This window comes from Xenopus laevis, chromosome 3S (assembly GCF_017654675.1).
Source record: "Xenopus laevis strain J_2021 chromosome 3S, Xenopus_laevis_v10.1, whole genome shotgun sequence".
Taxonomy (NCBI): domain Eukaryota; kingdom Metazoa; phylum Chordata; class Amphibia; order Anura; family Pipidae; genus Xenopus; species Xenopus laevis.
In genome coordinates, this window is record NC_054376.1 from 72268991 (window position 1) to 72283616 (window position 14626).

A 14626-nucleotide genomic window follows, 5' to 3' on the forward strand; every position below is an offset into this window, starting at 1 on the left:
GCCCCCATGGGCTGTGACATTTATTCCTCAACGTTTCGGCCGAAACATTGAGGAATAAATGTCACAGCCCATGGGGGCTTATTTTCTTGCGAAAGTCCTGTGAGTGCGGTCTTTTTTTTCAAGTACTGTGTATATATATATATATATATATATATATATATATATATATATATATATATATATATATATATATATATATATATATATATAGAAGCAACTTTTTTTTTCCTTTTTCGCAACTGGAAAACTTTATTTCATAGTGTACTTTGCAGATATCACAGAGGCTTAACTTCCGCCCCTTGTGTTGACCCAAATAAGTAACAATAAGTAAACACTCACATGCAGTAACCAATATACCTTTATATAACTAAGAAAAAAAGCAAAATTGAATAATTAGTAAAATAAACCCTGCCTGGGGTAACCATGTGGTTGTTCCACCCCAGCACATTCCTTACCAGGCACGTACCAGGCACAGTCCACTCATGCTGATACAGTCCCAGAACTCTTTAACCCAGGTAGCACTACCTGCTCAAATACATCTCCTGATGAACAGAGGTAGTTGCTCCCACGTAGCAGGTAAGCAGACAAGTCCTCAAACAGGCACACATGCTTGGATCCTTCAATAAACTTTCCTCAGGAAAAAACTCACTGTGAGGGCTCATGCAGAACTGATACAGGCATCCACAGTTTCTTACAAAAATCTTCAGGCTGACTCCAACACTCAGCCAGAGTGTTAATACTGCCAAGCCTCTTTCACTGCAATACATCTCTCTGGTAGATCTCTCTCATGATTCTCATGACTATTGGGGTCCCATTATCCCTGAGTCCACCAAGGGCATCACCACCCATGTGGTATCTCTCCATAGCCTGGAGCCTGTTGATGCATGTTCCCCAATCAGAACAAATCACTGCATCCTGAACTGAAACTGAAAGTAGACTGATCTTGAGCACATGGCCGCTCAGTTATATGAAGAAATTACACAACAGTGACGCCTTCTGGCCAAATCAGGAATCGCCAGGGCACGCTGCATTAGGGACAAAGGACACACTCCCCCTCCCTTATCCAATTTAGGTCCAATACTTGAACATAAATTGGCCACAGCAGGGTATTTCCAACCATGTGGAGATTTTCAGACCATAGGGGAACTTAACCTTATGGTCCTTAACTTCTGTTTACAAAGTGAGTTGTGGGAACAAACCCAATGCTAACCATTGCTTAAGAAAATATAAAAGAAGGGAGGTTAAACTTGTCAGAAATTGTTTTAGCATTGCGCACAACAGCAGTTAATCCATGCACATTCCCATGCACTGTTCCACTGGCTCTGTTTTCTATGCAAATATATACAATTTTAAAAGCTTGGTTTTTTAGTTAAAGGTTTATTGTCATAAAAATTGCTAAGCTACCATGGCAATGTCAAGGTAAACCCCTGTATCTCTGGAGACTACCTCTGTGCTTTAGCAAAGAGAAGGGAGACCAAACATCCATGTAGTTGTAGCACCCCTAAACCAGTCCACTTAATGGAGATTTCTCCCTTATAAAAAGTTTTGTTTGAAAAGGATTATCATGTCAGCCCAGTTGTTGGTCAGAAGTTAATGTAACCAAACAGGAAGTTCTTCACCTATTAAAAATATAGCCACCATATGGGGTTTATCTTGGTGTGCTGTGGTGGCTTAGAGACTTTGTGATCATACAATCTTTAACTTAAACAATCTTTTTCTTTTTAAAAAAATATATGCATTTGCAAAAAATTCCATTTGCTTGTACAGGATCGTGTAATACAAATTCTCAGGTTTGTCCAAATCTAGTAAACCATAGCAATCAAAAACTTAGACCCACAAGATGCTAACTTTATAACACAGGATAACTTAACAACTGAACAAATTCTAAGGTGGTAAGGTTTCCTCCACAGTGCTCTGCCATCCAGGGTAAAAAAGATTTCCAGCTGTAATTTTTCAAGACATTTTCTTTAGTCAATTTACCTAAAAAATAGGTTGTTGGAACATGTGTGCACCGATTTACAACCAGACATGATAGAACACATAATCTGAAGAAGCTTGCTGGTGCTGCAGGCTAGTTTTGCACCAGGAATAAAGCTCAAGGAATGAGCTCAAGACTTGCCGCATATTTCCTGTTCTTATTAATGGGTCTTTTTGATACGTCAAGATCCTCTTATATTTTTGAACTTCACCTACCTTGCTGGTCTTGCACAATGGAACTATTACCTTAACTTGTGGAATAAAGCATGTTGAGCTTAAGCCCCTTTAATTCTGATACTGTTATTTTTTTAGCTCTTTTTTTAACAAATCAATTTAATAAATGGCTGAAAAGCTAGCGATTAAGTCCTGGGTCATTGTTCTTTCGCTATAGTACATACGATTTAGATTGACTTTCAATGCCAACTGTTAATCTGTTTCTGGAACCTCACAGATATTTCTTATTCTTTCATCACTGAGTTTAGCTAAGCTCTCTCGTCTTTGCTCTTCATAGAACATTAGCAATTTCACTGTTCTTTTCATTTATTATATCTTAGGGTTACATTTAATTTATCAGTGATTCTTTATTATATACATTGAAATGCCATGAAAACCTGGTCATGTCTGTAATATGATTGTCATATCCTCTAAATGAAATATTTTCAAATACATTTAAATGTTGATGTGTGAAACTAGTAATAGTATCTGCTGTGATTCAAAACATCTTTTATTCCACAGATAAATATCCTTTTCTTAATGCTTTTTTCCAGAAAACGTTCAGTTTATTCACTGGGCAACAAGATAGTAGTATCCCCAAAATGAGTGCAAACTAAAAGATAACTGGTTCTTTAAAATATGCTTTGTGTAGTAAGATCTTTGTACCATCAACCTGTAATTAAAAAAATAACCGTATAATTGCACCTTTTTAATGCATAGAAAAGTAATTATTTGGAAACTTTCCTCATTGTTGTCAAGAAGAAAGTCAAGAATTATTGTAAGTTAATAAGAACAGAAAACTGTTCAACCCAGAACACAAACATATTTGTCAGTCCAAATTGGACTCGTCTCTGGGTTATGTCGGTCATAATTCTCTTAATTTGGTCCAAGAATAATCTACCAAAAATACTAGTAAATGTGTTTCTTCCTGTGCTATTTCTTCAGTCAAATATTAATTCTCAAGGCACTTTTATAGTCCTTTTTCAGTTTTCAGTTTCCCAAATACTTTGAATGTTAAATGAGGTGGCACAGTCATCAAGGCAGAGAGAGAGAGAGAAAGATACGATTTCTCATTTGTCTTGCACGGAACACATGGTGTGAAATATAATATCACACATAATAAGTGTAATAATTAGAATTGCTATTATTATCTTCATCATTAATATTTTACTGGCAAACGTGTAATTGTTAATAGATGTCACATAACCACAAATGCCTATCATATATAGAATTACATTTACAATATTCACAGCCCTAGACATACTATTCCGCACTGGCAATCTCAGTGCAATGTAAGTAAGATCACAGTTATGCACTGTATTCATTTGGGCTCCCCACAGGTCATACTTTAGTATATCTATGTATATTGGACATCAAACTGTTCCGTAGTGATGGGCAAAATATTTTTCTTGTTTCACCAAGAAAAAACACCCATAGAATTTAATGGATAGTAGAAAAAATGTTGTGCAGTTTAAAAAATTGTTGCACAAAAAAATTCGTATTGACTTCACTGCATTTAGCAAATTTTGGGCAAAACGGGTTAGATTTACTATTAAGAAGACCTCAGGCATTCATATTTAGGGTAATTTATCTTTGTCAAAGATGTTGTGCAAGACAAAATACAGCATATTGTGAATTTATAGGTGGTTTTCAGAAATGTAATAAAAACCGCTAACTTAAAGGACCAGTAACATTAAAAAAAGTTTTTCAAAATTCATTAGTATAGAACGAAAAATCAACACCAAGGCAAATAAAACTTTTAAATTGCAAAGCGTTTATTAAGAGATAACTTACCAAAACTCCACTTCCTGTCCTTTTCTAAAACGGCGAAAGGGCGACCATCCATGCAGCGGTGTTCAACTTCTCCTCCCTGGCTATTCTCTCTGCAGTGCTTCCCCTATTCCCAGCAGTCGGACTTTGAATCCAGCCTTTCCTTGTCCGGCGAGGAAGAAAAAGAGGAGGAGGGCAGCCTCTGCCTCTCCAGCGGCAAGTGTTGTCTGCAGGCGCACCGATCTGCTGAAGAATATCCCCAAGCGCATGGATCAGTGCGACGTGGAGGAGCTGCGCGCAAACAAGGCTTTCCACGCGGCAAAGTGCCCCCCCAAGTGCACAGCTTCTGGAAACCGTGGCATTCCGCTCCGCCGTGGAGCCGGGAATGCTACCGGCTCGTAGCCTGCAATCGTAGCGCATCGACGGGTAGCAAGTGGTTCAGCGCTACTGGAGTCTAAAATTGCCGTCTTCTCCTGCAGTGTGCCGTCTTCTCCTGAGTGTGCCAGCCCCAGGCACACTCAGGTGGGCACATCACGGGAACAAGGGGTTTGTCCATGCGCTTGTGCACCGTAGTGCTGGGGATATTTTTCAGCAGATCAGTGCGCCTGCAGACAACACTTGCCGCTGGAGGGGCAGAGGCTGCCCTCCTCCTCCTCTTCTTCTTCCTCGCCGGAGGAGGAAAGACTGGAGTCAAAGTCCAACTGCTGGGAATAGGGGAAGCGCTGCAGAGCAGACCTCTGCCTCCTTCACATACTGTCACTAGAATAGCCAGGGAGGAGAAGTTGAACACCGCTGCATGGATGGTCGCCCTTTCGCCGTTTTAGAAGAGGACAGGAAGTGGAGTTTTGGTAAGTTATCTCTTAATAAAGGCTTTGCAATTGAAAAGTTTTATTTGCCTTGATGTTTATTTTTCGTTCTATGCGAACGAATTTTGAAAAAAAATTTTTAATGTTACTGCTCCTTTAAGCAATGCTTTGCAGTTTGCAGTAGAATTAAATATTTACTGATTTTGGATTTGTTAGAGTGTGTACTTTCAAAATTATTTTTTGCAGCTTTACCCGTAAAAGAAGTTTCTTTTTTGTGGCTTTAACAAACCTAAAATGCTGTAAATGTGTTGGTTTTGCAGGGGGTATTTAATTTCGGGATAATACATGTCATATACTTAGGTAAACATGCAATATGGGCAACAAATTGTTTAGTGTAAACATGCAGTATGGGCATCAAATTGTTTAGTGGACCCCTGGCATTCATATTTAGGATGTTTTATATTGGTGCCTAATGATATGTGGGTGATGGGATCCTGCAAAGTGCAAGCTCTGAGGTAATTTTTTAAAATTTCCAATTGCCAACATTAGGACAACTTTGCAGATTCTTTGGACTAGAAAGACACAGTTACCCAATTTGGATTCATGAGAATGTGTACTTTCCAAAAGTATATCGATTTCTGGGATGAACCTAATCTTTTTGTGACTTTACCCACATAGAATGCTGTAAATCTGTTGATTTTGTCATAGCTGAAATGACAGAAAGATAAAGCATCGATCATTTTAGGCCCCTACGTGCTACATACATAGGTAAACCCATGCACATTGGGCATCAAACTGTTTAATGGAACCCTGGCATTCATATTAAGGATGTCTTATTTTGTCAATTTTTTCAGAATTGCTAATTTCAGGAAAATTTGTGGTTTAATAGTTTATAGTAGAAATACATATTTACCCATTTTGGATTGAGGAGAATATGTAATTTCTAAAACAATATAGCTTTCTGGAGAGAACTAAGTTTTTGTGACTTTTCGCCACATGAAATTTTGTATAATGTGTTGATTTTGCAATAACCCCTGCGTTCCACATAGTTAGATGAACCAATGCACACTGTTCAGTAGACCCCTTGCATTCATATTTAAGATGTTTTAGCTAGTTACATAATGACTTGTAGGTGATAAGATACTGTAAACTGACATTTTAAAAAAAAAAAACTATATTCAGGAAAGCATTGCAACTTGGTAGTTTGAAGTAGAAATGCATATAAACTTGTTTTGGATTTGTCAAAATCTTATGTTTTTATACTATATACAAAAGAGGACTTATCCCCCTATCCCGTTGCACTGTAGAAAATTAGACACAATGTATTACAGTAAAAAGCAATATTTATTAATAACCATGCTAGTGAAACAAATTAAAACATATTTTTTAAATATGTTTTAATTTGTTTCACTAGCATGGTTATTAATAAATATTGCTTTTTACTGTAATACATTGTGTCTAATTTTCTACAGTGCAACGGGATAGGGGGATAAGTCCTCTTTTGTATATAGCATAATTGCCTTAAATGTGGCGGACACCCCTCCCCCCTTGCACTGATATATAATTGAATGCTGGCGCAACTGTGGATGTCTGCTTCTTTTTAACTCGGCGTTATAAAATCTTATGTTTCCAAAAATGTATGATAGGTAAAACCTGCTGTTAGTGGAAATTTTGGCCTTGAAATCTGAAATATGCAGAATTCTGCACATAGTAGTTTACTGCTGGGAGTTTTGTCATGTCAGCAATCTCCATAAAACGATATCTGTTTGGTTCTGGCACATTTAGGAGACTTTCCATATTTTGAAAGCTCAGATTGTCCTGAAAGATAAAGAAAAATAGTTTTTATAGTTCTAGTTTTCCCCAGGAAATGCCCTTTGAAGTGAAAGAGCCCAAAAATAAAAAAAACACTGTCTGACAAAGAAAGTACAAGAATCTCCAAACTGGCTGGCAGTAAACAGGTTAAAAGTAGACTGCCCCTTTAACACACAGGCATAAATTAAACAGATACCCAGAAACAAATACCCTGTAGTGCCAGAACAATGTTAGTTTTATTGTTCGTTTTTAATTTGTACTGCAGAGTTCCAGGGGTTTATCACATGAGCTTAGAACTGAATTACATTTCTCTATGTTTGGGTTGGGCCATATAGAGCTTTAATAGAATGCACATTTGTGAATGATTACCAATAAACAAGCTTCAAAATGGTGCATTGCATTGAGCTATATTCCATAACCCTGTATTCCCTCACTTGCTAAGATGCCATCCAACCCCCTCTTAAAGCTATCTAATGTATCGCCCTGTACAACTGATTCAGGAAGAGAAGTCCACATCTTCACAGCTCTCCCTGTACAGCTCTCACTATACAGCTCTCACTACAAGGTACTGTTAACTTATAACAGAAAAAAGGAAATTCTTTTTATAAATGAGGATTACTTGGATCCCAAGGCAGGGTATGTTCAATGTTAAAAAATGTTTCCAGTTGATTTGATTAATGGATATAATATAGTTATTTGTGGAATCCACTTGAAGATTGCTACAATGCAATTCATATATAAGGAATATTGCATTCCTAATAATTTTAGAAATTCAACAATTAGAAGCAATATAAGAAGTGTCGGTTAGGGCCGCCACCTAGATCTCCATGCTGGGTAAAGATACCATCATTTAGTGACCTTGTTAACCAAGCCAATCTTACCATACAATATGAGGTAATCTTTAGCTTACATTCATGTAATCATTCACAATGTATTCCACCAGTGTTACAAATTATATATTCAATGAAGCCTGTGGAATTTTGGAATCAAAAGAATATACAGTATATATTGTTAAATCCTTGTTAATTATAGTAACTAAAGTTGAATATTGGAAACAGTAATGCATGTTTACCATTCCACATTTATAACAAAAGCTTACAATTGCATAGTGTCTTTAATTTTTGTTGTATAGCTTGTTCAGAATAAATAAGTAAACTGTTTCTGAAATAAGCATTTCTACCTTTGTAAAGGCATTCCAGTTTATGTAACAACCCCAGGATATGTTAGCTGAAATGGAAAAAAGGAAAAGTTCTCTTCAATGTGCATAATAATGTTAGCCAAAATGAAAAGATGCAATTTTTATTATTTAAATCTAGAAAGCAAATTGTTGCAAATTGATATGCACCTCTAAATTACCACTGTACTTGAAGCCAGAAATACATTTTTCACCCATAAGCAAAATGCCATAAAAAATGAAATAAAAGCCAACGCTGAATTTAGATCTGATAAACACTATGCTTCTTTCTGCCGCCTTGCAGTGGTGCGTGTGTGACAGGAAGCTCTAAGAACCATGGTGCGGTTATGGTTGCCAAGGAAACGAATTTCATTATGTTGAGATGTATGGGACATCTGTGTCACTATCAGCCTGGCTTGGTGAATTATAATGTAACTGAATAGCATCTGGATAAGGGAGAACTATTAAGGATCTATAAAACTACCTAGCACACAATTCACTACTGTCAGATTTCAGAGGTCAAGTAATGGCCAGGGTGTAAAATATCTGACAAAAACATAAAAAACCGAAGGCAGGAAAATGACACTATATAGCATTTGAAGAAGCATAACTTTTATGGTCAATCAGCAATGGAATGATTCTTTCCTAAACACTGTATGAATGAAACCTTTGCGCATGTATGTATCTTTTCAATTATGTGACATACAAATAAGGCTCTGATTCACATGTAGACAGTGTCGGACTGGAGTGTATGAGGGAGGGGCTCCCCACCTCAGTCACAACGCTCCTGCAGGAGTTGAGTCAAACATTAAAGCACAATTTTCATCAGAACCTAATTAAAAATAATTAAGAGGGTAGCCCTAGAAAGAATTCGAACAATCATTTCCATAATACCCTTCTCTACTTACTTCTTACTTACTTCCTTTTCCCTATAATTACAGTCTATAAAGTTCCACACAGGTATGTTACTTAAGAGTAAGCAGACCCTGTGGCTGCAGGAGGGCCCAGGAGGTATAGGAGCCCCGTGAGGCCCTAATTCATAGACAATTTTAATAAATATGGGTAAAACAGGTCAATTTCTAGACATTTTGGGGGCCTGAAAAATGATTTGCTGTGGGGCCCAATTATATCTAGTTACACCACTGATTCCACAGATGTATTGGGGCAACCACAAATAATTACCTGTTTTCCAAATTCTGTTGTTTTTTACCTATTATTTTCTGTAAACATAGGATTGTTCCCTTTGAATTAGTTATACTATGTTGATATTGTAGATTTTTGTTGTATATGATTCCTTTATTGTAAGGATACAATGACTGATAATTACAGAAAGCTTAAATAGGCAAAAACTGGGTCAGAGAGAGTTAAAGAATAAAGAGCCTGTCATGGATAAATAATATTTTTTTGTCATATACTAATAATCTGTAAAATATCTGATCATTATTTTGCTGCTTTAAGTTCATGAAGAACCATACAATGATACTTTGTGCTGGTGGTTTTGTCTAAAAATGCAGTCATTCATACAAATGATTTGTGCTCACATTCCTGCTTCCAAACTAATACATTTCTGCCTTCACAGACAGATCTTCCAGTATCTCCAAGAAGCCAAGCAATCTATTGTGAATCATCCATGAATCAGCCTTAGTACTATTTTTGCCCACAACATCTAAATGACTAGATCAGATAGGTGTTTAGAAAGCATAAATTATATATCAGTTTACACACATCACACAACAACTGAGGAACTGAAAATATTGTGCTTCTGCTTAATTGTTTATATCTTAATGGGAAATATTGTGTCTATGTATTGTATTTAAGGGAAAATGTGAGCCCTCAACTGCACACAAAATGGGAATAAACTGGCATTCGTATTCACAATGTTTTGTCTCTATCCTAGAACATGTGGTACTGCAAATTGCGACTTCTGACTTGATTGTTGGTGAGGTTGCAGTTTTGTTGTTTGCTGTAGAAAGAAATATTTAGATGTTTAGTGTTCTTGGATTTCAACTTTTGTCAGGGGCATTTGTGAAACATAATCACCATTGGCAGTTGCCCATTTGCAAAAAGAGGAGTAAAATTATGACAGTTATCAAAGTTATGGGAGTTATCAAATGTATTGAATCCTCAAGTTCTGTGTGTGGAATCAATGTGGTTAACCCTTCCTCCAACAGTAATGCAAGGGCCCACCTGAGTGTAAAGAATCCATGTAACATGGCCTCTGCCAGGAGTTACAGAGAGTTGCTACAGCCCAAAGCTAGCCTGGGTAGGACGTGTACAGATACAATGTACCAGTAAGCCGGCTGTGTTTCTTAAACCTGTTACACAAGACTATTTTTAAAAATGTGCATGTTTTTCATTTCTTCAATTGCAAGGTAGAAAAGGCAACTAAATTCTGATTTGTTATTATGAGTAACTTGTGTTTTAACACCTGTTTTTATAAATCAACTCCAATATGTTGTTTCGCAGACCAAAGTGTCAGCCATAGTCTTTAGGGTCTCTAGCTAATATTTGGTACTCTATCAATATTATTGTATCAGTTTCAGGTGCCTTAATTTTACCTTCTGAATGTTTATTTATAACCAAGAGCAGTTATGTATACATAGTTTTTATTGAAAAAAAACCCCACTATAGGAGTAATTTACAAATGTACCTCCATGTTTGGTTGCCTCTAACATGGACACAATGGAGATTGCATATTGGTACAATTTATTAAGATACTTGGGCCCAAATATGTTCTGCTTCTTCCAATGAATACTGTACAACTGTTCATACTGGAGCTAGGGGGGCAATGGTTCTATGGACATCCAGAAGGTCCCAGTTTCCCCCCAGTGCACCAGGCTTGTGTATATTAAATCCCACTCTAAAATTTTTAGATGTAACTAGCAAGTGCATTTGTGCAATTTCAGTGGATGCAACTTGGAACATGTAATTACAGTACACTGTTTGGCTAAATGCTGGTGCATGGGAATTATTTTCAATGTTGTGTTGCAGTGTTTTCATTTTGTGCAATGCTTTCTTTACAAATATAGGTTTGAAAATTTTTAACTATGTTGGTATATGTTGTCTGTTTGGCTACTAATATACGAGATGCTTATTTGTTACAAATGCTTTGAAAATACTCTTTTGTACACCTGTGAGATTTCTACAACACAATGATCACAATAAAACCATACTTGTTTGAAAAAGGAGTATGACAAGTATGTTGTTTTCAAAATCATGTTTTTCTCTTTAGTATGAAAATATGTTTTTATGTATTTAAAACCACATATCCTGTATCTTGTAGAAGGGTATGCTGTACTTAAAGGGGACTACCCCTTTAAGTCATCCAAAGAGTGCTACCGGTAGCAACTATTTGTCATTGCGACAAAATAGACAATAGTGATAGTTGACTTTGTTAAGACACTACTGCACCCATTTATTAACAACTGAATTGAGATTTTTTTCCACGAATCACAAAAAATGTGTTTTTTCTTATTTCTAAAAGGTTTTATCAAGTGAAAAAAAACTTTTCATGCCAAATTTTGCCAGGTAAAGGTTGTAAAGGTGCTGTAGAAGTCAATGGGAGGAGCCCTGAACCTACTGAACCATTTTTAAACCAACCAGAATGTTATAGGTTTTCAGATTTTTTTTCCGATACTTTTTGTCCATAAAAGGTATTCAGATTTTTTGGATTGTTCAGCGCTTTTTTTTTTTTTTTTAAATCAATATACAAATACAAAGGACAGATGTAAACACGTTTCTACATATACATATATTGGTGAAATAAACTTACAGCCAACTGATGTCCCAGGGTTGAGGAAGAAACACTAGGCACACAAGGAGAAAATATCCAAAATGAAGGAAGCTCTAAAACTTTCCTTAATATAGGTCAGTTCCTGCTTATATATTTAATACAGCCCCCTCAGTGAGAGTGGCCACTAGATGGTGATACAGCTATCAATTATGTAATTCTGCCAGAATAGCTATGAGGGCAGCACACAATGCAAGAGAGGCTTTTAGTTTCTTAGACACTAACCTAGGGTTGTTTCAGAACCCTTAAAATGTGTTGCTGTTAGTGTAATCTTTGTTGGTCAACCACTCCTAAAGATGTAACAGTGGTGTTGAATTGCTTCCATTTGTACACAATCTGGTATTTTAGGTCATATAAGGTCATATGAAAAATTTTTCTTGTTTTGACAGATACATTGCATGCTGCTGTTCCCTTTCTCCAGATTATACTGAAAATTAAATATTCCATTGCATGCTTACATTTTACTGGAAAAGTACACAGTGTGACTGCTTTCATATTGAGTCACATAAGTAAAACCTAAGCAACTTCATTTCTAATTGATAATTACAGCATTGTATCACTAATCAGATTACTGGTAGTTGGCCCACCTGGTTTCTTCCCAGTGTCCCTGCCCAGTCTGACCCTACCTGTGCTTATATCCTTTGAGTACTTGAAGAATAAGAAACGGAAAGAAAGATGGTGAATACACAAAAAGCGGTCAAGTACATTCCATAAAAAGTCATTTTTTTTTTTTTACACTTCCATGATGTGACAAAATGATCTTCATTCATCCAAAGACTTATTTATGATGTAATTCATTTCAAGAGTTTTTTGTAATAAGACCAGTATTTTTACCTTTTTATTGTGAAATGTATTTGTGTTTGAAGATTAATAATTTGTATATTAGGATATGGGGAATGTTAACTTATTTCTGGTCACTTTTCATTGATATGTACGTTGAATGTAGTGTAGCAAATGACAACAATTTCAATGGAAATTTTAGGCACGGGGAAAAGTAAACAATAAAAAACACCAAGTTGGGTGAGATACGTTGTAGGTGCTTAATTTACTCTCAGTTAGGGTGGGATATGGGGGCTAACTCTTATTTGCTATCCTAAATTTTCTTGAATATTTTGCAAATGACTCATTAGGCAATATTTTATATACAACTGTTACATAGTTAAGTTAGTTACATAAGATAAAGTGGGCTTGACCACAAATGGGACCAAAAACATTGAATCAAAAAAGCCCAAAACCTCATATATTGTACCATCGTTCTTGCCATACTAGAAACACATCTTTCCACTATTTCTTTTATGATAATGAATTATAAATTCAACATTTATCCACAGAAAATTACTACGGAACTCCAAAGCCTCCTGCTGAACCTGCTTCGCTTTTGTTAAATGCAACAGACCATATTTTTCCTGGTGGAATTCCAAGGGTTGAGGGAAAACGTAAACGCAATAAGTCTGTAAGCAACATGGAGAAAACAGGGATTGAGCCTCCAGAAGAGGAGGAAGAGGAGAGCCCTGTAGTAAATGGAAATGGTGTAGTAGTGACCCCAGGTCAGTATAAAAAAATAAGATGAAATAGAATAGTATGTGTTGTTTAATATGCTGATTTACTTTAGCTTTTAAATAAATTATCGCTGCTCTTCACTTGCATGTTTGCTGGTATTGGCCTATTTGGTCTGAACTCTCGGTTTTCTTAGGCATTGGCACATTGGTCAATTCAGTGTTTTGCTGCCTGCTGAAAAGTAATTCTTGAAAGGTAATTTCCTGGATGTTGCCAGTGCACTTGTGGTCAGACAATTATCACTTGGAAACATTTGCTAACATGTTTCTGACTAATAATTACCTAAACTGCAAATGTACCAGCAGCCTAGACAATTACCTTTCAAGTCAAATGAAGGGCAATTCCAAGCAAACTGTCCTTTGTGCATTCATCTTTAATCACTGATGTCTGAGCATTAGTTTAGACAAGTAAATCAAAGCTGAAAAAACTCAAAAAACAGAAATCTACTCAGTATTCAGTACAGTATTAAAATATATATTATGAAATTACAAAGTATCATGAAATATTGTTTAATGTAATTACTGCATATGGTCTTATTTCAATGTTGCATTTATCATCAAGGTTTATTGTAATAATAAACCAGTTTTCAGCATTGCAGTATTTTATTTAACAAATACATTGTTTTATTAAAAGAGATATTCACTGGGTAAGTCTAGAAAAAAACTATTTGCAACATCACACAACTTTATTTTATAAGATCACTTTTTCCCTTATTTAAGAAGGAACTTAAAATAAATCAAATAGTTCCATTCATTTTCAATTAGGCTAAAATTATTAATTTTTGAATAAACTGGAAAATAAATAAAATTTGAGAGAACTCCCATTGACTTCGGTAGAAACGCTCCAGCTTTTACTTTTTTTCTGGTGACTTTTTGTGTTTTGCTTTCTTTGATAAATCTCAACTATTCAAAGTTCCAAGGTTTATTAAAATTTTCCTTGTTTCACTACATTTTTTGCAAATAAAGTAAAGTACAGATCCGAATTTTGATAACTCGGCTCCTTTCTATAGTTCCCCTTGTTTCCAACATCATCCTGTATCTCTGACATCCTGTATAAGCCCTTATTTGCTAAAATGCATCTGTCAACAATGCTGGAATTATAACTATTTTTAAAAACATACTTTACATCTGATTTAAGTGTGACCAACTACTCTACAAGGGTGTAAATTTAATGATGGATGTTTTCTGTGCTCCCCTTTCATTGGTTTTCCCTAGTTCCTGGCCTTTGAGCTACCAGGGCCTACCACTTTTCAAGGCATGCTTAACAGCCTACAGAAATGGAGGCTCTACCTTAACCAGCTGCTAAAAACAGGAGGTCAAATGCAAATAGGGTGCATGCAAATCATAAGACAGAACTGTTTGTCGAGAATGTTGAGAGTGTTAAATATAAAATAATAATAGACTGCCCCTTTCACTCAAGTGATGTCAGAGAGGAAACTATTCCAAAGGACATATCTGTATACATTTACAAACTAAATTGCTTGTTTTGTCATACTAATTAGCGTCATATTATATGGTATGCAAAGTA

General features: G+C 36.0%; 1 protein-coding gene across 7 annotated transcripts in view; it reads left to right on the forward strand.

Annotated features, from left to right (window-relative positions):
• The window catches only part of magi2.S (membrane associated guanylate kinase, WW and PDZ domain containing 2 S homeolog), a 375483-nt gene that overhangs the window by 228755 nt on the left and 132102 nt on the right, over window positions 1–14626 (forward strand). For all 7 annotated transcript variants that reach the window (XM_041588487.1, XM_041588488.1, XM_018255760.2 and 4 more), the window contains exon 4: window positions 12874–13089. In XM_041588487.1, coding sequence (XP_041444421.1) covers window positions 12874–13089 — 216 coding nt within the window. The remainder of the gene's footprint in view (window positions 1–12873; window positions 13090–14626) is intronic.